A 24,282-nucleotide genomic window follows, 5' to 3' on the forward strand; every position below is an offset into this window, starting at 1 on the left:
GCAGCTGCTGTTCGGTGCCAGCCGGTTCACGTGGGACTTCACACTGGCTGCGGTGGCCCAACCACTCCTGGGGGCGGACTTCTTGCAAGCTCACAGCCTGCTGGTCGACTTGCAAGGGAAAAGACCGGTCCATGCCAAGACTTTCCAGATGTTCTCCCTGAGTGAAGCCAAGTTGCTGGCCCCACACCTGGACTCCATCATGCTGTCTGACAATGAATTCACCAGAATCCTGGCGGACTTTCCATTGGCTCTGGCACCGCAGTTCACGACAGCCATGCCCAGACATGGAGTACAGCACCACATTCCAACCCAGGGACCACCCCTCCATGCCCGTACACGAAAGCTCCCCTCGGACAAGCTCCTCCTGGCGAAGGAGGTGCTCAAGAGGATGGAGGAATTGGGGATCGTACGGTGGTCCGACAACCCATGGGCCTCCCCTCTGCACATGGTGCCCAAAGCAGCCGGGGGCTGGACACCATGCAGCGACTACCGCAGTCTGAATGAGGCTACCACTCCAGACCGCTACCCCATGCCGCACATACAGGACTTTGCAGCAAACCTGTACGGGGCATGCATCTTTTCCAAAGTAGACCTCATGAAGGGATACCATCAAATCCGGGTACACCCTGAAGACATCCCCAAAACAGCACTCATCACCCCATTCGAATTCCTCCGAATGCCGTTCAGCCTGAAGAGTGCCCCACAGATCCAGATCCCCAGCTAATGGACACGATGGGATGTAACCTGGACTTTGCGTTCATCTATTTGGATGACATCCTCATAACCAGCAGTAGTCATCAGGTACATCTGTCCCACCCCAGCCAGCTCTACCCGCCTGAGTGAATTTGGCCTCACGATCAACCCAGCCAAATGCCAGTTCGGACTCGACACCATTGACTTCCTGGGCCACAGGATTACCAAAGACAGGGCAACACCTCTGCCCGCCCAACACAGTCAAAGGCCTGCAGGAGTTCGTTGGTATGATGAAATTCTACCATTGCTTCCTCCCCTCAGCAGCCCATATCATGCCCCTTTTGTTCACCCTGATGTTGGGTAAAGTCAAGGACGTTACTTGGGATGAAGAGGCTGTGGCCACTTTCGTTAAAGCCAAGGAAGCCTTGGCAGACGCCGCGATGCTAGTGCACCCCAGAACAGACGTTCCAACCGCCCTCACAGTGGATGCATCCAACACAGCAGTCGGTGGGGTGCTGGAGCAACTCATTGAGGGGCGCTGGCAACCCCTGGCATTCTTCAGCAGGCACCTATGGCCACCCGAACTCAAGTACAGTGCTTTCGACCGGGAGCTGTTGGCACTGTATCTGGCAATCCAGCATTTCAGGTACTTCTTAGAAGGTAGGCCATTCACCACGTTCACGTACCACAAACCGTTGACCTTCGCGTTCACAAAGGTGTCTGATCCCTGGTCGGCTCACCAGCAGTGACATCTGTCCTACATCTCCGAGTCCACGACGGACATCCAGCATGTTTCGGGAAAAGACAACGTCGTGGCGGACGCATTCTCCAGACCAGCTATCCAGGCCCTGTCCCTGGGGGTGGAATATGCAGCGCTGGGGGAGGCACAGCAGGCAGACAACAAGATGCCCAGCTACAGGACCGCAATCTCGGGTTTGCAGCTGCAAGACTTCCTCGTAGGCCCAGGTGAGAGGACCCTCCTGTGTGACGTGGCTACTGGCCAACCTTGCCCCATCATCCCAGCAGTCTGGCGGCGGTGAGTTTTCAACTCCATACACAGTTTGGCACACCCATCTATCAGGACAACCGTCCAGATAGTCTCCAGCAAGTTCATGTGGCATACACTTTGCTAACAGGTCAGTGAATGGGCCAAAACGTGCACGCAATGCCAAACAGGCAAGGTGCAGCGGTACACTAAGGCCCTGCTGCAGCAGTTCCACCCCACCCGCCAGAGGTTCGACCACATTCATGTGGATATTGTGGGGTCCCTGCCAGTGTCGCGAGGAGCGCGGTACCTCCTAACTATGGTAGACTGGTTCACAAGATGGCCAGAGGTGGTCCCACTCACCGACACCACGGCTGATTCCTGCGCCTGGGCACTGATCGCAACCTGGGTAGCATGCTTCGAGATACCTGCCCACATTACCTCCGACAGAGGCGCCCAGATCACCTCCAGCCTGTGGTCGACTGTAACCAGCGTGTTGGGAACACAGCTACACCACACAACTCCCTAACACCCACAGTCCAATGGATTAGTGGAGCGTTTTCACCGTCACTTGAAGTCGGCTCTCATGGCCCACCTGGAAGGGCCTAACTGGGTGGATGAGCTTCCCTAGGTCCTGCTTGGAATCCGCACAGCGCCGAAAGAGGATCTGCACACCTTGTCGGCCGAGCTGGTGTATTGCATGCCCCTGGTCATCCCAGGAGAGTTCATACCAGCCTCAAGGGGGAAAGAGGAAGAACCCGCAGCAGTCCTGGACAGACTATGTGAAAGGCTCAGCAACCTGGCCCCTGTACCGACTTCACAGCACGGACAGATCCCAACCTGCGTACCCAAAGACCTGCAGAACTGTAAGTTTGTATTTGTACGAAGGGGCGCACACCGGGCACCGCTACTGCGGCCATATGATGGGCTGTTCAAGGTAATCAGGAACAATGGGTCCACGTACATTCTGGACATTGGGGGGAAAGAGAAAGTTTTCACGGTGGACCGACTCAAACTGGCCCACGTGGACTTGTCGCAGCTGGTCGAGGTTCAGGCACCATGGCACAGAGGCAGGCCACCCAAACAGAGACTGATCCAGACTGTGGACGTGGGGGGGTGTATGGCCAGTTCTGGGCGGGGGCTATGTGGTGACCCACTTTCTATGCAGGCGAACCGGCTCACAAAATAGCACATGCGTCAGCGAAGAGGCCAGCCCCAAAATGGCGCTGGGTCTTCTTCCTCACCAGCAAAGGGAGAAAGCCCGTGCGCGGGAAGAGACTTTTGTAATGCACCTCTGATGTCATTTCCACCTGGAGAGGGCGGGAACGGAACTGCATAAAAGCCAGTGCCGCAAAGTTTGAATAAACTAGTCTGGTATGCAACTTACAGACTGCGTGTCGTTATTTCTAGCTCTGCGTATAGCACATCGCTACAACCCTCTCCAATAATATACAAAGTGGTATCCTTATTACAGGGGGAACAACCACAGGCCTGCTCTGCACTATTCCCTTTCCCTCTCCTGGCAGTCATCCAGGGACCTGACTCCATCAACTACCTCCCTGTAGCTCCTATCCATCACCTCCTCATTCTCCCATAAACTGAAGGTTATCAAGCTACAGCTCCAGTTCTGTTAACATGGTAACTATGGAGCTGCTGCTCAATGCACCTCATGCAGGTGTAGTTATCAGGGAAACTCCCAAATTTACCACATCTCACACAAGGAACATGCCACTACCTCCGGATCCATTCTCAGCACACTAGCTATTACAAGGGAGCTTTGCAGGTTAACTAGCTTTCTAGCCCTGACAACAATTCAATCAGAAAACAAGTGGTCAAGCTTCCCACAGGGCAAAGAGGCTCCAAAACAGGAACAATATGGCTCTACACTGGATTAAGTTTATTTTCAAACCTTCAGACCACATTCCTTGGAATTGTGAGAAAGATTTTCCAGAGCAAGTATGTTCCTTCAAAACAGAGATGAGGAGGAATTTGAGGATGGTGAATCTGTGGAATTCATTACCACCGATGGCTGTTGTGACCAAGTCATTGGGTATATTTAGAGCAGAGGTTGATAGGTTCTTGATTAGTCAGAGCATCAAAGGTTATGGGGGAGAAGGCAAGAGAATGGGGTTGAGACGTATAATAAATCAGCCATGATCAAATGACAGAACAGACTCAATGGGTTGAATAGCCTAATTCTTCTCCTATGTCTTATAGTCTTATTGTGGTCTTACGGCATTCAATTACTTTGAACATGTTATAAATAATTTGTCACCATTTAAATGTATTTGTAAATTGTAGTACAACATTCCATACCCTGGTTCTCATTGGATGAGGAAGTCTTAGTTCTTCATCAATCATTAGCTTGGCCTCCAAAGTATACTTGGCCTCAGTGGCTTTCTGTTCTTCAACAGCTTTCTTCTCTTCAGTGGCCTCCTGGTCTTCAATGGTCTCCTGGTCTTCAATGGCCTCCTGGTCTTCAATGGCTTCCTGGTCTTGAACCTGCACTTCCTTGTCCCCCTCAACTACAAATAGCTTAGGCTTACTTATAAAAGCTTTTTGTTGAGCTTGAAGCTGAGGTATGTGGCAAGATATGTGGTCATACTGGGTGTGTAAGATTCGTACAGCAATATCACACATAGCCAGGGGTCGAGGGAGTTCAAACTCTATATGATTGTTAACAAATTCATAGCCCTTGAATCTGAAATAGAATCAGCACCAGACATTATGTCAACTAATGCATTATCTTAGCAGCAATCTTGTAACATTTAAAAAACTATTTTACTAACTAGCTAAGTGAATAAATGCATCACTATTAAAAGTGACCAATTAGATTAGGTGTATTTCTTGTGCATAGATCAACTGCCGAAAAAAGTTTGGCCTTTGTGTTTAAGTTTTACTTATTGATTATCCAGTATTACAAACAATAAAGTGGGGAAAATCCTTGCATTCAATGGCAACAATGTGCCTACCTGGGATTTTTGTTGAAGTTTGCCCACAAACAGAGAGTGATGTTTTCATCTTTAACTACTTCTTGCATGTTTCCAGTCTCAATATCAACAAGATTAATAGCTTTCTGAAAAAGAAATTTTAATTTATAAGGGCGGTGGCGTAGCAGTTAGCGCTAATACACCCCGCTCCCACCAGACAGTAATGCAACCAGTTAGAATGTTCTTCATTTTTACTTCTGTAAAAATTTGCAAGTATTTGTGGTGACACACCAGATCTCCTCAAACTCCTAATGAAATACAACTGTTGTATCAATACGTTGGGTCCAGGTTAGATATTTATGAAATATTGACACCAAGGAGCTTGAAATTGCTCACTCTTTCCACTTCTGATCGCTCTATGAGGAGTGGTGTGTGTTCCCTCGTCTTACCCTTTCTGAAGTCAACAATCAGTTCTTTGGTCTTACTGATGTTGAAACCACTCGCAGTTCGTCATTGCAACACGACTCAACCAGCTGATATATCTCACTAATGTATACCCTCGTCACCATCTGAAATTCTGCCAACAATAGTTGTATTGTCAGCAAATGTATAGATGGCAGTTGAGCTGTGCCTAGCCACACAGTTGTGGGTGTAGAGAGAGTAGAGCAGTGGGCCAAGCACATATCCCTGAGGTGCACCAGCACTGATTGTCACTGAGGTGAAGATGTTATTTCTGATCCACACAGATTGTGGTCTTCCAGTTAGGAAGTCAAATATCCAGTTGTAGAGGGAGGTACAGAGGCCCAGGTTCTGGAGCTTTTCAATCAGAACTGTAAGAGTTATCATGTTAAACACTGAGCTGTGGTCAACAACTGGCATCCTGGCATAACCTTCATTTTCCTACCAATTGCACTGCACTTCTGTGCATCACTGAAGGAAGTCACTCCCCATCAGTAAGGCTCTGCTCAGTGCAGGTCCTTCCACAAAAATGTCCTGTCATGGAGTCAGAACACGACATGCCTGTGAAGGGGATGAGAAAAAGTTTGACGGCCAACTACATGTGAAATCTGATTTGTGATTTGCTTTGATTTGCCAATGACATTCAAAAACTATTAAAGTTCATTGAGCTATCATATTTTAACATATGGAAATAAGGTAAAATAAAGTATTAAAATATTTAAAACAAATCAAACAATTATGTCATGTTTACATAAATACCACAAATATTTTTAAAAATGTAAATTACCTAATACAGGCAACCCCCTATGTTATGGAGTTGCATTCATATAAAATGGCCTGTATCATGACCTTGAATAACACAAAACTACTTCAACTGCACGAGTTAAGGAATATGAATTGAAAAAGAATGTGATTATTTACCTTTTGTTCCCACAGCAGTTCTGTGAGAGTAAACTTTATTCAGCGTCTCAAGTTTTTGTGTTATGATTTCTGTAAGGGTGAATTTCTATAGCTCAAACAATTGTAACACTATAACCTGTGCTTATCTAATCCCTCATAGCCATTCTTCTGTATTTAAGTGAATCAAGTCATTCTATAATATTGGCATGTTGGCTAACTATACTGCCAGCTACCATCAGGCAGGAGGTACAGTTAATTGAGCTATCATATTTTTAACATACAGAAAGTAAAACACACAGAAACTGAATTCCTTTTAGACTCAAGCTGAACTAGAGAAGACGGGGAGGAGGTCAGGCCCCTGCACGTGTAACATACAGGCCCACCAGTATGTGGACACGCTCTGATGCTCGTGAACCAGATGCCCAGCTATGGATAAGTAGCCCCACTGCCTTGTGAGCAGCCTCAGAAGAGATGAAAGCTGCAGGAGTAAAGCCAGAAAAAGATCCAGAGTGGAGCCCCAAAGGCAGCTGGACATCACTGAACACCGTTCCAGCAGCTCCTGCACCCAAGCTGGTGCCAAACGTATTGCTTCGTTTTCCTTTGGACTACACCAGTGAGGCTGAGAGAGGGATCTTGACAACTGGGTATCCCATGATCACCATACCTACTACCCAGGCTTATACCCTAGAGAGGTCACTCCAGTGCCACACTCCATTATCCTTCAAGACAGACAAATGCCATCAAATCACATCACATACAGTTATTTGTGCATATGACAGCAAACTCAACTTCCACTAGGATCAACTTGCACAATCCAAACAGCACACAAGTCTGCCTCTTCTATCTGTGCAGTAAACATAAACAGAATAAAAAAACAAACATAAACAGAGAAGCAAATTCATTTAACTTCCGATGAACTCAACACTGCACATACTCGTTCAAGAATCACATTGGGAGCATGGCAAATAATGACAATTGTAATCTTATAAATTCAGACTGGGTACTGAGGGCTGGTGGGGTGCTGAAAGTGGGCACACCACCATGATTTCTGCCTCTATGTTCAACTGTGTTGTTGCAGTGTTGTGCTTAGTGTAGGAACACTGCTCAAACGAAGTAGAGGTTGTGCTGAATCATTAGAATCATCATTGACAGGCCTAGGCCAAGTAGTATCAGCAGCTTGCATATTCTCAACAAAGTAGCACCACCAATAACTAGTGAGTTGAGGCCAGCCAAGGAGAAGAGAATTGGCCAAAATGCTGCATGGAAATACCTGACACTGCACAGAAGCTTCATTGTGACAAGAGGCGAGAATGACTGCTGTGAACTCCACTGTGAGTGGTAGCAGGAATAGCACAGACTTTGAAATTGGGATGAATTTGAGTACTAGGTAAATGTGCAGCTTTCTCTTTCAATATTTTTATTAGTTTCTGCATAAGGGAATACAGAGTGCAAGAAGATATACTGTATATTATAAGTCAAAAGAAAAAAAATAAAATTGTACCAAATACATTGTATTAAAAATACAATTACAATCACAAAACCCTTTATTCATAAAAATTAAATTAAATCGTAATATTGAAAGATAATAATTTTGTTATACAAAAAAAAATCTAAACTCACTACCAAAGTCAGAGCTGTTAGGAAAAGCAAGAAAAAAGGAAAAAAACCTCATCATGTAATAAAATATATTATTAGCCACCATCTGTACTTTTACAACATATCAAAGGTTTTGAAAATAACTCAAAAATCATCCCCACAATGTATAAAAGTCTTGGCTAGATTCAAAAACTGAACATCGGATCTTCTCTAAATTTAAGCATGACATAACATCCCGTAACCATTGAGCATGAGTAGGTGGAACAGCATTCTTCCATGTAAACAAGAGCACCCTCCTAGCTATAAGAGAAATAAAAGCCAAAATGTGTAAATCAGATGTCTCCAAAATAAAGTCTTTTCCTCTAACAATACCAAATAATGTGGTCAAAGGGTTAGGCTTAAAATTTACCTTGAAAAGTACCGGGAAAGTTTGGAATACTTCCTTCCAGTATCTTTCAAGGCTCGGACACGTCCAAAACATGTGAATTAATGAAGCTTCTCCATTATTACATCTATCACAGAAAGGAGATATATCTGAATAAAAATGAGATAACTTATCTTTAGACATGTGAGCCCTATGAACCACTTTAAATTGTAAAAGGGAGTGACGGGCACATAGCGATGAAATATTAACCAATTTAAAAATTTCATTCCAAGTTTCCTCAGAAATTGAAGTCTGTAAATCTTGTTCCCAAAGATTTTTAATTTTGTCTATAGGAACATTTCTCATTCCTAGCAACATACCATAGATATTGGATATTGAATCATTATAAAACAGGTTCAAATTAAAAATTACATCTATTAAGTCTTTATCGGAACTGACAGGAAATGTATATAGTTGAGAACACAGAAAGTCTCGAATTTGTAAATAATGAAAAAAATGAGTTTTGGGTAAACTATATTTAGCTCAAACAAAAGAAGACTTCCTCCAACAAACAAATCCTGGAAGCATTTAATACCCATTCTTTAAAAACTGAATCGGTCACCGAAAGTTTAAAAAAATAGTTAAAACAAATGGGACTAGACAAAGAAAATCTCACTAGACCAAAGAATTTCCTAAATTGTACCCAGATCCTCAAAGTATGTTTAACTACCAAATTTTCAGTTAGTTTACTAAAAGATAAAGGGAGTGAGGATCCGAGAGGAGAAATAATAGAAACTTTATTAATAGAGTTAGCTTCTAAAGAAACCCATATCAGACAGTCCTCACGGTTAATATATGTCCAAAACATAAGATTTCATATATTGACTGCCCAATAATAAAACCTAAAATTTGTTAAAGCGAAACCTTCATTCTTCTTAGATTTTTGAAGATGAACTTTATTTAGTCAAGAATGTTTGTTTTTCCATATACAAGAGGATATAATAGAATCAAGAGAATCAAAAAAAGATTTAGGAATAAAAACAGGTAATGCCTGAAAAAGGTATATAAATTTAGGTAAAATATTCATTTTAATAAAATTGATTTGGCCAATCAAGGATAACGAAAAAGGCAACCAGTTTGATAGTGTTCTTTTTACAAAATTCAGTAACATAAGAAAATTTTCATTAAATAGGTGTTTATAATTCTTGGTAATTGTTACACACAAATAAGTAAATTGATTTCTTTACAATTTTAAAAGGAAGGTTAGTATTAATTGATGACAACATTTTCAGAGGAAAAAGTTCACTTTTATGTAAATTCAGTTTGTATCCTGAAAACCGGCTGAAACAAGGAAGTAGAGAATGCACAGGAGGTAGTGAAGTCTTGACGTTAGAAATAAAAAGCAACAGATCATCAGCATAAAGCAAAACTTTATGAACAGTCCCTCTCCTTAGAATATCGGTAATATCATTAGATTCTCGAAAAGCAATGGCTAAGAGTTCTAAGGCCAAATCAAAGAGCAGAGGGCTCAGGGGACAACCTTGTCTAGTTCCACGTTGAAGCTTAAAAGGTTTGGAATACTGAAAATTAATAAGGACCCTGGCAGAAGGAGATTGATACTATAATTTAATCCATTGAATAAAATCAGGCCCAAAATTAAATTTTTCTAAAGTTTTAAATAAATAATTCCATTCAACCCGATTAAAAGCCTTCTCAGTGTCTAAAGAAATCACACATTCTGATAACTCCTTAGAAGGGAAATAAATAACGATTAATAAATGATGAATATTAAAGTGGGAATATCGATTTTAATAAATCCTGTCTGATCATCAAAAATGATTGATGGTCAAATATTTTCAATTCTAAGGGCCAGAACATTAAGTAAAGAAATTGGTCTGTATGAAGAGCATTCGGTTGGGTTCTTATTCTTTTTGAGAAAAAGCGATATAGAAGCTTCATAAAAAGATTGTAGCAACCTACCCAACATAAAGGAGTCCGAAAAAACTACACGTAAATGAGGTATAAGCAATGAGGAAAAAGCCTTATAAAATTCTTCAGAAAATCCATCAGGACCTGAAGCCTTCCCCAAGTGTAAGGAATGTACAGCCTCGGCAATTTCCTCATATGAAATAGGTTGATCCAACTGTTTTCAGTTATCAACAGAAAGTGTAGGAATGTTTGATTGATCTAAAAATTATTCATTACAGTGCTATTTTTGGGAGGGTCAGAACTATAAAGTTTGGAATAAAATTCTTTAAAAATATCATTTATTTCTAAATGGTCAATTGTCCTATCACCATTGGCTTTACAAATTTCTTTAATTTGCCATTTAGCTATAAAGGTTTTTAATTGGTTAGCCAATAATTTACCTGTTTTTGTCTCCATGGATATAAAACTGACTTTTATCTTTTAAAAGTTGAGGTTTAATTGGATATAGTAAAAGAAGATCATATTTAGTTTGAATTTCAACACATCTTTCATATAAAGCAGGATCTGGAACCAAGGCATATTTTTGTGATCTAATTGTTTTATCTGATTATCTAACTAAATTCTCTCTTTATTAGCTGTTTGCTTGACACTTGCAATATTAGAAATAATTTGACCTCTAATAAAAGCCTTAAAGGCATCCTAGCTAATAAGACTAGAGGTCTCTTCCAAAGTATTCTCTTCAAAAAAAAAAGAATAATTTGTCTCTCCAGAAATTTTAAGAAATCTTTATCAGATTACAAATTTAAAGTTAAACGCCAAGATCTGTTTATTTGAAGAAGACCAGGGAGATTTAAAGATAAAAGCACTGGAGCATGATCTGAAACTACAATTTCTTTGTATTCACAGGATCAAACTAAAGGAATCATTTGACTATCAATAAAAAAGTAATCAATCCTGGAATATGTATGATGGACATGAGAAAAAAACAAATACTCCCTCTCTAGGGGATATAAGGAACACCATACATCAACAATACCGCATTTCATTAAAAAAATCACATCAACAAAGCTGATTTATTAAGTGTCACTGTTTTAAAGGATGACCTATCTAAAACTGAATCTAACCAACAATTAAAATCTCCTTCCATCACCAATGCATAAAGGCTCAAATCTGGCAAAAGCGAAATAAAAAACACTCAAAATTCCTGGATCATTTGTATTCGGAGCATACAGGTTGGCAAATACCATAAATTTATTATCTAATTTTCCTGACACTATGGCAAAACAACCATTAGTATCAGACAGTACTTGTTGTTGGACAAAGGGAACTGTATTATCAATAAAATTTGAAACTCCTCTAGACTTAGCCTGGAAAAAGGAGTAAAAATGTAGTCCTTTCCATCTACTGAAAAGACACAAGTTATCACACTTAAGTACATGTGTTTCTTGTAAAAAAAATAATTGGGGTCTTAAGTTTTTTAATATAGGCAAAAATCTTATTCCACTTCACAGGGTGATTTAATCCTTTCACGTTAAGACTGAGTAAGTTAATAGTATGACCCATTATTAATACTATTTAATGGAGAAATTAAAGTAATAAACAGTAAAACGAACATTAAAACCAAACAATAAACCTTAAAATAGTGTAACGAAGCAATAGATTTGGCTAACATCCCAAAACAGCTCCCAGAAAAAGACCCCCCCCCCCAAGAAGTCAGAAGGCCAGCCAAAAGAAGACTGGCAGCTAGAACTAATGACATCACCCTCCCAAAACAGTATAATGATTGACTCCTAATTAATTCCAAGGTCAACTGTACTCCAAGCTAGACTAAATAACGGCCAAAAAAAAAGCTTAGCCCTCATAACAAGGACACAAATAAATTAATTATTACAGTTTCAAAACAATAGAATGAAAAATACCCAAACTAAGCCATATTGATTAAAAAAACTCATGAAAAGTGTATGAAATAATAAAAAACATCAAAATTCATAACATATAATCACAGTCGGTATGAACTCATTAAAATCTTATTTTCTAAGTAAAGCATTTAAATCACAAGGAAGTTTAGCTGCAAAGGTTCACCAAAAGTAAGAGCATCAATTATTCATATAGCAAGATACTAAACAGTCAAACCATCGTCTTTAAAAAATCCCTGGCCTCTTCACTCGAGCGAAACCATTCTTTAGAACCACCTTGCAGAGTGATTCTATGACAAGCAGGATAATGAAGAGACAGTGAACACAAAGTCTACTGCAGATGCTGTGGGCAAATCAAGATGTACAAACAAGCTGGATTAACTCAGCAGGTCGAGCAGCATCCGTTGAAATGAGCAGTCAACGTTTCGGGCCAAGATCCTTCATCAGGACTGAAGAAGGAGGGGGCAGGCACCCTATAAAGAAGGTGGGGGGAGGGTGGAAGGTGCCAGGTGAAAAACTAATCAGAGGAAAGATCAAGGGGTGGGGGAGGGGATAGGCAGGAAAGGTGAAGAAGGTATGTGGTGAAAGCACTATGGGTAGTAGAAGAAGGCAGAATCATGAGAGAGGTGAGAGGCAGCTAGAAGAAGAGGCAGAGTGAAAGTGGGATGGGGGAAGGGAGAGGGAGGGAATTACCAGAAGTTGGAGAATTCGATGTTCATACCAAGGGGCTGGAGGCTACCCAGACGGTATATGAGGTGTTGCACTTCCAACTTGAGTTTGGCCTCATCATGGCAGTAGAGGAGGCCATGTATGGACATATCGGAATGGGAATGTGAAGCAGAGTTGAAGTGGGTGGCAACCAGGAGATCCTGTCTGTTGTGGCAGATGGAGCGGAGGTGCTCGACGAAGCTGTCCCCCAATCTGCGTCAGGTCTCGCCGATGTAGAGGAGGCCGCACTGGGAGCACCAGATGCAATAGATTACCCCAACAGATTTCCCCCTCTACCCCTCTCTGCTTTTCGCAGGGATCGTTCCCTCCATGACTGCCTGGTCCACACGTCCCTCCACACAGATCTCCCACCTGGTACTTATCCCTGCAAGCATAAGTGCTACACCTGTCCCTACACCTCCTCTCTTACCACCATTCAGAGCCCCAGTCCTTCCAGGTGAGGCAACACTTCACTTGTAAGTCTGTTGGGGTAATCTATTGCTTCCGGTGCTCCTGGTGCGGCCCCCTCTACATCGGCGAGACCCGACGTAGACTGGAGGACTGCTTCATCGAACACCTCTGCTCCATCTGCCACAAAAAGACAGGATCTCCCAGTTGCCACCCACTTCAACTCTGCTTCACATTCCCATTTGGATATGTCCATACATGGCCTCCTCTACTGCCATGATGAGGCCAGACTCAGGTTGGAGGAGCAACCTCCAGCCCCTTGGTACGAACATCGAGTTCTCCAACTTCCGGTAATTCCCTCCCTCTCCCCTCCCCATCCCACTTTCACTCTGCCTCCTCTTCTCACTGCCTATCACCTCTCTCATGATTCTGCCTTCTTCTACTACCCATAGTGCTTTCCCCTTTCATTCCTTCTTCACCTCTCCAGCCTATCCCCTCCCCTACCCCTTGATCTTTCCTCTGATTGGTTTTCCACTTGGCACCTTCCACCCTCCCCCCACCTTCTTTATAGGGCCCCTGACCCCTCCTTCTTGACGAAGTCCTGACGAAGGGTCTCGGCCCAAAACATTGACTGCTCATTTCAACGGATGCTGCCTGACCTGTTCAGTTCATCCAGCTTGTTTGTACGTAACGAAGAGACAGCTTTGAATCTTTATTAAAAAGTTCCGACATAATCTCTTTGAATTTAGAACACTTATTCATGACCTCGGGTGAAAAATCCTCAACAATCCTTAGCTTCTGACCCTTGTAGTCTATTATTCCTCTTTGACAAGATTCATGAATTAAACGATCCTTTGTTTGAAATTCATGAAAAATTATAACTGATCTGGGCTTGGCTCCTAGAGGTGGTCTCCGGACGGGCAATCTATGAGCTCGATTGGATCGATCATAGGTGCAGACGGTAAGATTTTAGGAAATAATTGTACCAAAAAGCTTGCAAAGAATTCAGCAAGCTGATCGCCTTCCGTTGACTCTTCGAGACCCAGAATTCTTAGGTTATTTCTTCTGCTACTGTTTTCTAAATTGATGATCTTCTGTCTTAATTTCTCATTGGATTTAGATTGCTTTTGCAGGTAATCCATTCTTGCATCCAAAATCGTCAGAGTTTCTTCATTCTCTTCTATTCTTTTATCATGCTCGGTTAAGGTTTTTTGAATAGAATCCAATTTTGCATCCATTAGTTTAAATTCAGATCTAAGTTGTTGGAACTCATCGGAAGATTTTTTTCTGTGTTTTTGAAGAATCCAAAGAAGCAGGAGCATCTTTTTTAGTACCTTTGGCACTCTTCGTACTTGTAGTAAAAAAATCACGTTTAAAAGTAAAGTTTCAAAACAGATAGTAAAGTGAGTGAGATAAGAGTGACTGCAAGAAGCTGTTACTCCATTCACAACTAGCAGGGACTCCAATATGCAGTTTTCTGATAGATCAGAGGGGAAATGGCCCACTAGGAACACCCTAAGCTGTTTTTGCACCAATTCCACTAATCAAGAGCCAAGCGGGTGAAGTTCAAGTCCAGAATTCAGATTTATTTGCCACATGAACATCAAAAAATACAATAAAATGCATCATTTGCATTAACAATCGTATGGACATGTTGGGGGCAGCCCACAAGTGTCACCACACATTCTGGTACCAACATAGTATGCCAACAATGTTCAGCTTATCAACATAAGTAACATCAACAATAATACCAGAACAACAACAAAACAAGCAAGCCAATTCCCTCCCTTTAACCACAGGACAGGCCGCCTCCACGCCTCCAGTGCGCTCATGAGCTCGCAGACATCCAACCTCCAACTCCCACAACTTTGCCAGTGAACAGTTGTTCATCATATACATTTAGTGATTTCTATAAGAATGTAGCTGCTGTGCTTCATAGGCAAAATTTGTGGTACGGTAGTGTTGGCCAGGAAGAACTCTAATCTACAAATCAATGGATTTGGATGAATCAAGGTCAAACCAATTGCCTTTGATCCCCCCCCCCCCCCCCCGTTTTGTGGACTCTGAACTGATTCTTGCTCTGGGATAATCTAATCAGAGCAACTGAATGTGGACACAAGGAGCTTCAGCTAATGAGCTGCTAAACCTGAGACCATTCTCCGAAGAGCAGCTATATATTATGTAAAGCAGCAGATTTACCAAACAAGTGATCTGTAATCTCATTAAACTCAGGCTACGTCCACACTACACCGGATAAATCCGTAACCAAAGCTTTTTCTCTTCATTTTTACCCTCCGTCCACACTAAAATGGCGTTTTTGTCCCCCGAAACCAGAGCTTTTCAGAAACGCTTTCCAGGGTGGGTATTTTTGAAAATGCTGCTCAGGCAGATCAGTGTGGACGGGGTAACTGGAGACTTCTGAAAATGCTGTCAGATGGCAGCGTGCCATTTCATTGTTTTCTTGAACGCAACCTAACAATTTCAGAACAGACGGCAACAAGATTGAAGCCAGAAGAGTTAGAAATGTACTCAGCAAATACTCACCCATAACTTACTGAATAAATAAGTATACTGTACTCACTTTGTCCTGTTTTCTGTCCTTGTTCGTATGAAGGTGGTTTACATATCTATGCAAGTACTTCTCTGACAATAGATGTGTAACAACCTAATGTAACCTAATGAGGAGATCTGACAAAATCTCCATTTCAAGTGGATTGAGATATTTTTAAAAACGCCTATCATTTTTATGCGAAACTGGCGATTTCAAAATTATCCGGTCTAGGTTGGACTGGTTTGAACCAGTCCAAACTGAAAGGAAAGAAGCTGGGGGGTCAGAAACCATAGAACAATGTTGACTGTAATCCTGGACTAGAGCCTGTAAAAAGGCTGCCCAAGTAGGTCAGGAGACCTTAAGCCAATATGATAGAGATCCATCAGCAAAATTGTTGAGGAACATCTTATGAAAATTGTTCATTGTCTATTTTGTCCATGAATAATCAGTCTTTCTTACAATATGCATCGATGGACTAGACATATTACATAGCAACAGTGGTCCCAGGTATAGTGACAATGCCCTTTGGAAAATCACAATGTCACCACAGTAAATGTGACTTTGCCTCAGCCAACAGGAGACACAGTAATGAAGGAGAACTTCAAGATCCAACACACTGATATAGATCAATTTCTGTGGGAATATGTTGTTACTGAGTTGCTACCGATTCCTTAATTGACTACAGATTGGACACATGTTGTGGAAGAGGCAAGGGAGACAGATAATCCATCAATGTACTAAACACACTAGAGCAATTAAAACACATGCTGGTAAGGTAAAAGAAGTATTGAGTGACCCAGGCTTTTGGAATAAGTTATGGAATTGGGGAACAAATGTTCAAATACACCTGTGGGTGAGATGTTGCTGGAATACTAATTTTATGTACACTCATAAATGTATTGCTTAATTTATTTCAATTGAGAAAGTGGAAGGCTGAAATAATGCAAAATTAGAGGGTAACGCTTTCATGAAACAGCAGAGACAACTTGCAGTATATAAAGTGTGTGAATCTAGTAAGTAAATGTTAGAATTATGTGTTGCACACCTACTGGGATCACAGTCCTATAGCCAGTCAACTGAATGAGAGGGAGGATAAAGATCCCAAAGATATTTATCTTTGATCAAAAGGAGGGAAGTATTGACCAGAAGGAACTACTGCCCACAAATTAGTGGACAAACTAATTGTCCTTGGTTCCCCCCATTTTGTGGACTCTGAACTGATTCTTGCTCTGGGATAATCTAATCAGAGCAATTGAATGTGGACACAAGGAGCTTCAGCTAATGAGCTGCTAAACCTGAGACCATTCTCCGACGAGTAGCTATATATTATGCAAAGTGGCAGACTTACCAGAAAAGCTATCAGTAATCTTGTTATACTCAGTATCTGGGTCACCTAGTTTTGACTGGTTTGAAGCAGTCAGGGCTAAAAAGAATGAGGCTGGGGCAGAAACATCGAACAACATTGGTTGTAGCCCTGGACCAGAGCCAGTCAGAAGGTGACCCAGGTAGGTCAGGTGACCTTGAGCCAATGTGATGGAGATCTATCAATTCAACTGATGAGGGACACTATAAGAATCAGGAGCTCCAAATACATAATTACAGTAACTTTTCAGCAACCAGATAACAGCCATTGCAAATAAGGAGGACCCCAGGGACATGTGGAGATCGGGACCATTTGCCAGGTAATACCTTTTCTGTTCATGGAGGTTTAGGGAATTCTAGTGGAGGATACACTCAAGTAGTTAGTATGTGAACCTATATGCTTTTAGTTGAGACAATAAAGGTTACTTGTTGGTAAATATAGGTTCTCACTGTGCCTCTCTGGTCATTAATTCAAGAGCTGATTCGTGTAACAGTAAACAGTGAAGGTTACACAGAAATTAAATCAACTAGGAAAGTGGGTAAAGGGATGGCAGATGGAATTCAAACAAGTGTACAGTGCTGCGCTTTGGAAGTTAGCGTAAATTCCAGTGTATAAGCTGACCCGGAGTAGAAGCTGACCTCCCATTTTCAAGGTTAAAAAAGTGACTTTTTCATGTTACCTTTGTATAAGCCGACCCCTTTTGTAGAGGTTCTGATTTAACCAGAAAAGATCACAAGATCTCACATGCCGGTACTCAGCTTTGCCGGATCAGGAACCTGGTAATTTTGTGAACCAGTACCAGCTAAGAAAACAGGCCTACATATTGTAGAGTGTTATAAGTGAATTAGAACCATTGAACCATAGAACACTACAGTACAGTACAGGCCCTTCAGCCCTCCATGTTGTGCTGACCCATATAATCCTTTAAAAAAAAGTACTAAACCTACACTACCCCATAACCCTCCATTCTTCTTTCATCCATGTGCCTGTCCAAGAGGCTCTTAAATATCCCTAATGTTTTTGCCTCCACCACCATCCCTGGCAAGTCATTCCAGGCACTTACAACCCTCTGTGTAAAAAACTTACCCCTGATGTCTCCCTGAAACTTCCCTCCCTTAATTTTGTACATATGCCCTCTGGTGTTTGCTATTGGTACCCTGGGAAACAGGTACTGACTATCCACCCTATCTATGTCTCTCATAATCTTGTAGACCACTATCAAGTCCCCTCTCATTCTTCTAAGCTCCAAAGAGAAAAGTCCCAGCTCTGCTAACCTTGCTTCATATGACTTGTTCTCCAAACCAGGTAACATCCTGGTAAATCTCCTCTGCACCCTCTCCATACCTTTCACATCCTTCCTATAATGAGGTGACCAGAATTGAACACAATACTCTAAGTGCGATCTCATCAGAGATTTGTAGAGTTGCAACATGACCTCTGTACTCTTGAACTCAATCCCCGTTTATGAAGCCTAGCATCCCATAGGCCTTCCTAACTACCCCATCAACCTGCGCAGCGACCTTGAGGGTTGTATGGATTTGAACCCCAAGGTCCCTTTGTTCATCCACACTCTTAAGTAACTGACCATTAATCCTGTACTCAGTCTTCTGGTTTGTCCTTCCAAAATGCATCACCTCACACTTGTCCGGATTGAACTGCATCTGCCATTTCTCTGCCCAACTCTGCAGCCTTTCTATATCCTCTTATAACCTTTGACAACCTACAGCTCCATCCACAACTCCTCCAATCTTTGTGTCATCCACAAACTTACTCACCCATCCTTCTGCCTCTACATCCAGGTCATTTATAAAAATCACAAATAGCAGGGGTCCCAGGACAGATCCTTGCGGCACTCCACTAGTCACCAACCTCCAGGCAGAATACTTTCCTTCCACAACTACCCTCTGCTTTCTTCCTTTAAGCCAATTTTTTTATCCAAACACCCAAGGTTCCACTTATCCCATGCCTCATGACTTTCTGGATGAGTCTCTCATGAGGGATTTCTTAATAATTAAATTCTTAATAAATTAATCAGGGAGGGAAGTTTTGGATTAGGCGCCCAATGGTAAAGAATCCTCTGAAATGTAACCCCCGTGAAATCATTTAGTGCCCATCGTAATCTCATTACAACGTAACATGGGGTGGGAGGATCAGTATGTGTACTCAGTATTGAGTTTGCAACCATCATGTACAAAAGATTAAAACAAATGCGATATGATGCTGGCATCAAGCTGAAGGTTGTTGATTTTGCTAATGGAACGAATAATTCTGCAGCCACTAAGAAATTTAGTGTAAATGAGAAACAAGTGAGAGAGTGGAGAAAGCCAGAGGACACGCTGAGGGAAATGCCAAAGATGAAATGTGCAAACCATGGGAAAACATGCCAGTGGCCAGAACTGGAAGAAAAGTTTTAGAGTGGGTGAACCACCAGCGATTGTCTGGATACATTGTTACCAAATAATTTGAGTTCAAGCGTCAAAATGGGCTGAAAAACACCGTGAGGTCAGCGAAAATTTCAAAGTTACGCGAAGTTGGTGCACCCAATTTATGAATAGACACGATCTTGTGTTGAGACAAAAAACAAAGATTGCTCAGAAAATTCCCACGGGGTGTTGTTGTCTACGTTCAAGAACGCTGCTGGATGGACGAAGTGGGTTGCTTGAAGTGGGTTAAAGAGGTGTGGCATCGACATGCCGCAGGTTTCAGGAAGGAAAAGTTGCTGCTTGTCTGGGAGATGTTCAAAGCGCACTTGTCAGGTGAGACAAAAGCAGCACTGAAAGCTGAAAATACGGACATTGCAGTCATCCCCGGTGGTTTGACATCCATGCTCCAGCCACTAGACGTGAGTTTAAACAAACCATTCAAAGAATTCATGCATCAACAGTGGAACGAATTTGACTCAAAAACAGCCAGTCAATACGATCTATCTTGCATGTATTCGTTTTTCCAAAGTTGGCACCTTCTGTATAAGCCAACACCCTAATTTTAGGACCAAATTTAGGGCCAAATTCTCAGCTTATACACCGGAATTTATGGCAAACCAGGGCAAGGATTTACACAGTAAATGACAGTAAATGAGCCCATGAGATGTGTTGTAGGAACAGGGAGCTAGCTAGTACTTAACAAGTACATAGTTTCCTGAAAGTGTGGCACATATACACAAGATATTGAAAAACCATCTCAGACACATGTTTGTGGTGAGTGGCAGTCTGTGTGAAACCTTTTAGTCTGTTCACAACTGAAGAATAGACCATGCACGTTTTAAGATCTACATGAAACTTAATGAATTAGATGGATTTTTATAACATTCCAGTAGTTTGTGATCATCATTACAATTGGCTAATTTAAAATAAATACATCATTATCTGAATTTAAATTCTACAGCTACATTAGTGACATTTAAACTTAGATCCCTGAAATGTCAGTCCAGGGTTCTGAAACACTGGGCTGAAACCTAACCAGTGTTCTGCTGCCATTTAATTAATCTAGCCAGGGGAATTTTAATATATATTGGTACTGGTGTTGGTATATTACTGTCACAAATACCAAGATACAGTGAGAAGCTTTTTGTTTGAATGGTATCCAGCTAAATCATATAATTAACCCAAGGTAACAACAAAAAAAGAAACAGAGTGCAGAATATAGGGTTGCACTTTCGGAGAAAGTGCAGTTTAGGTAGACAAATAAAATACAAGGACCACAATGAGATAGATTACAAGATCAAGAGTTCCACCTTTTAATAAACGAGTGGACAATCTGAGAATCTGCTGGAATGCGATAGATGATGTTCCTGATGTTTTTCAGTACAGTTACTGATTAAACATTCACCTGTAGAAGGATATCTGTTGCTTTGTCATTGATGTTGGAGAGAAGAGTCTGCAAATCCCAAATGGTTTGTTGGTACTGGGATGTAGTTGTCTCAAGCAACTCATCAGATGGAGTGTCTCTTAATAACATTTCCAATTCATCTAAAAGCTGCAAGAAGAAAAAGTATTTGAGAGTCACAAGGTAGTTTAAAAGACTATAACATGCAGGACACTCACAAAATGCTAGAGGAACTCAGCGGGTCAGGTAGCATCCATGGAAATGAATAAACAATCGACATTTCATCAGGAAAGGAAGGAAGAAGAAGCCAGAATAAAGTGAGAGGAGGAGAAGGAGTACAAGCTAGAAGGTGATAGGTGAAGTCAGGTGGGTGGGGGAGGGAGGATGAAGTAAGAAGCTGAAATGTGATTGATGGAAGGGCTGGAAAAGAAGGAATCCGATATGAGAGGAGAGTGCACTATAGGAGAAATGGAAGGAGGAGGGGCACCAGGGGAGGGGATAAGCAGATTAGAAGAGAAGAGGCAAGAGGGGACAGAGTGGGGAATTGAAGAGGGAAGGGGGAGGAGGTAAAATTACTGGAAATTGGAGAATTTAATGTTCATGACATTTGGTTGAAGAGCACCCAGATGAAATATGAGGTATTGCTTCTCCAACTGGATAGTGGTCTCATCATGGCAGTAGAGGAGGCCATGCACCAACATGGCAAAAAGGGAATGGAGATTGGAACTCAAATGGTTGGACATCAGAAATCCTACTTTTAGTGGATGAAGCAAAAGTGCTCAATAATGTGATCCCCCAGTCTACTTTGGGTCTCAGCTATGTCAAAGAGGTTACATCAGGATCACTGGATACAGTAGACAACAACAACAGATGTGCAGGTAAAGCGTTGTCTCACCTGCAAGAACTGTTTAGGGCCCTGAATAGAGATGAGGAAGGAGACGAATGCTCTTTCTTCATCCCCCTTTCCCCATCCACCTGTCTTCACCTATTACCTTCTTACTTATACTCCCCCACCCCCACCTTCGGATTCAGGTTTCTTCCCCCTTCCTTTCCAGTTCTGATGAGGGATCTCAGCCCAAAACATTTATTCATTTCCATAGATGTTGCCTGACCTGCCAGGTTCCTCCAGCATTTTGTGTGCATTGCTCTGGATTTCCAACATCTGCACACTCTCTTATGTTTACACTTACAACACTGATTAAATGCTTTCAATGTTAAAATAGTCCAAAAAATACATGAAGAAATAATCCAGTAAACCTTGTTGTCAGGCTTCTAGTCAGACTACATAGAGAAAATCAGTGCCTGGTAATGCAGTCTAAAGGCCAAGAGCATTATACAGTAGTCCCTATTTCCAGTTCACATTATACCATTCCAGAAATTCGATTAGGCATTTCTAATTGGTGTATATTTGCATGCCCGATATATTGATATGACATGTTGTTACTGTTGGATATGAATCTAGTAATCCTTTTGCACTGCCATTATTTATCTTATTTGAAATTAACCACACAACACTGGTCTATGGAACCACTATCATTTGGTAGTCGCAGATCTCCACAGTGCTGATTGCTGTACTGCAATGCCATTTAATGGGCCACTCACACTGAATTCAGAAACATCCAAAGAGTAGCTCAGAGCTTCCTGAATGCTGTCTGTACAGGCTGAAATATATACCACCTTACTTTATAGAGGTTTGTCAAATCATGAGGATCATAGAGAAGCTGAATGGCCATACACTATTCCCATAGGTAAATGTTCTCCTGATCAATATCAGAGGTACAGGAAACACGCATCATTTTGTGGAAGTCCTCTCTGCTGTATAAATCTTTCACTGACAGCACTAATGCTAAAGCTGGATCTTGGGTGAGAAAGGTTGTATACTTCTTCCACGACTTCTGACATCTGTATGGAAGTCAACTCCTCCAGTGAAAGTCACTGCACTACAGGAACTCTGGTGAGATGAGATTTTGTTGTCTTCAGTAGTCTGATATCTATTTCAGTACACCCCTAGGAAATCTATCAGGGTCAAATTCCAAACAGGAGAGCTCATCTGTTGCCTGGGGGAGAACAGTGACAGAAGGATACAGAGGGGAAGAGTGACAGGATGATGATTAGGCACTACACATGCTGGACTCTGTGGTATGCTACAGGAGGGAGGGTGCTTCTGTCCATGCACTCACAGATACTTCAATGGCCAGAAGCACCTCTTGGAACTCACTCCAAAGCTAACAAACTGAAGTTGCTAAATGTGATGAAGGGTTTCAGCCCGAAACGTCGTCACTACCTCCTCCCGTAGATGCTGTCTGGCCTGCTGAGTTTTGCCAGCATTTTGTGTTTTTTATTTATTTCCAGCATCTGCAGATTCACTCGTGTTGCTAAATATAAACTTACATTAATGAAATAAAGACATATTAAAGTTTTTCTTAAGCTATATACTTACCTCTAGTATTATTCTACTTCCTTCAAACAACGACTTAATATTTCTATCTGGATCCTCCTTGGAAAGATTTATGAAGCTATTAATTTCCTGAGGAATCGTTGGATCAGGGGTTCCATCACATTTCATGTAACGTTGCCACTGAAGGAGCAGACCCACAACATTTATTTCAAACAATACACAATTGAAATAGTGAAAATCACAGCTCAAACTGTAATGTTGCTAAATTAAATGAATTAAAATGCATTCTACTTCAAATGCCATACCAAATTATCTTAAGAGTAAATATAAACATGGTTTTCATTAAGATTGTACTATTACCCAGTGATATTCTTCATATGTCACAGTTTCATAGAGCAATACAGCATGGATACAGATCCTTCAGCCCATGCCAACTGTGGTGACCATCCAATTTCCAATATTTGGCCTATATCTGTCTAGCCTCACACCTGCATGTACCTGTCAAAGTGCATCTTAAATGATACTATAGTATCTGCCATGCCCACTTCCTCTAGCAGCTCAACCTATATACCCAATACCCTTTGTCTGAAAACTTCACCATCTTTTACATCTCTACCCTCTCAATCTATGCCTCCTAGTTTTGGACTCCTCTACCCAGGGAAAAGACTGTTACTACCTAGCTTACCTATGCCTCTTATAATATTAAACATTTTAAACATTTATGGTCCTTTCCTTTTTAATGCTTGATATACATGGAGGGGCAGCAAGGTAGCCTAGTGGTTAACATTAACACTATTACAGCACCCAGATCCAGGGTTCATTTCCACCACTGCCTTAAGGAATTTGTACCTTCTCCCTATGACTGTGCAAAGATATTTTATTTATTTTATTTAGAGATAGGCCCTTCCAGCACCACCCAGCAGTCCCTAATTTATCCCTAGCCTAATAACGGTATGATTTACAATGACCAATTAACCTACTAACCGATACATCTTTGGACCGTAGGAGGAAACTGAAGCATTCAGAAAAAAGACACATATTCTGTGGGGCAGATAAACAAACTCCATACAGAGGATGCCAGGACTGAACTCCGATGCCCCAAGCTGTAATAGCATCACACTAACTGCTACATTGCTGTGGTTTACTGAGGCCCAGAAATTAATAGTATTATTTGTAAAGAGTGAGAGAATCCATGCCCCTCATAATCACAAAATGAAGGAAAACAAAAACACAAGGAAGCCAGCCAGGTTTGTTCTG

The 24,282-nt window shown here is 41.7% G+C and overlaps 1 protein-coding gene across 5 annotated transcripts in view; it reads right to left on the minus strand.

The window, feature by feature from the left end:
- Positions 1–24,282, minus strand: part of dnai7 (dynein axonemal intermediate chain 7) — a 108,372-nt gene that overhangs the window by 50,002 nt on the left and 34,088 nt on the right. For all 5 annotated transcript variants that reach the window (XM_059987691.1, XM_059987690.1, XM_059987693.1 and 2 more), the window contains 4 exons: positions 23,068–23,205; positions 20,631–20,777; positions 4,651–4,754; positions 3,995–4,379 (listed from right to left, as the gene is read on the minus strand). In XM_059987691.1, the coding sequence (XP_059843674.1) occupies positions 3,995–4,379; positions 4,651–4,754; positions 20,631–20,777; positions 23,068–23,205 (774 nt within the window). The remainder of the gene's footprint in view (positions 1–3,994; positions 4,380–4,650; positions 4,755–20,630; positions 20,778–23,067; positions 23,206–24,282) is intronic.

Source organism: Hypanus sabinus, chromosome 13 (assembly GCF_030144855.1).
Source record: "Hypanus sabinus isolate sHypSab1 chromosome 13, sHypSab1.hap1, whole genome shotgun sequence".
In the NCBI taxonomy this organism is placed as follows: domain Eukaryota; kingdom Metazoa; phylum Chordata; class Chondrichthyes; order Myliobatiformes; family Dasyatidae; genus Hypanus; species Hypanus sabinus.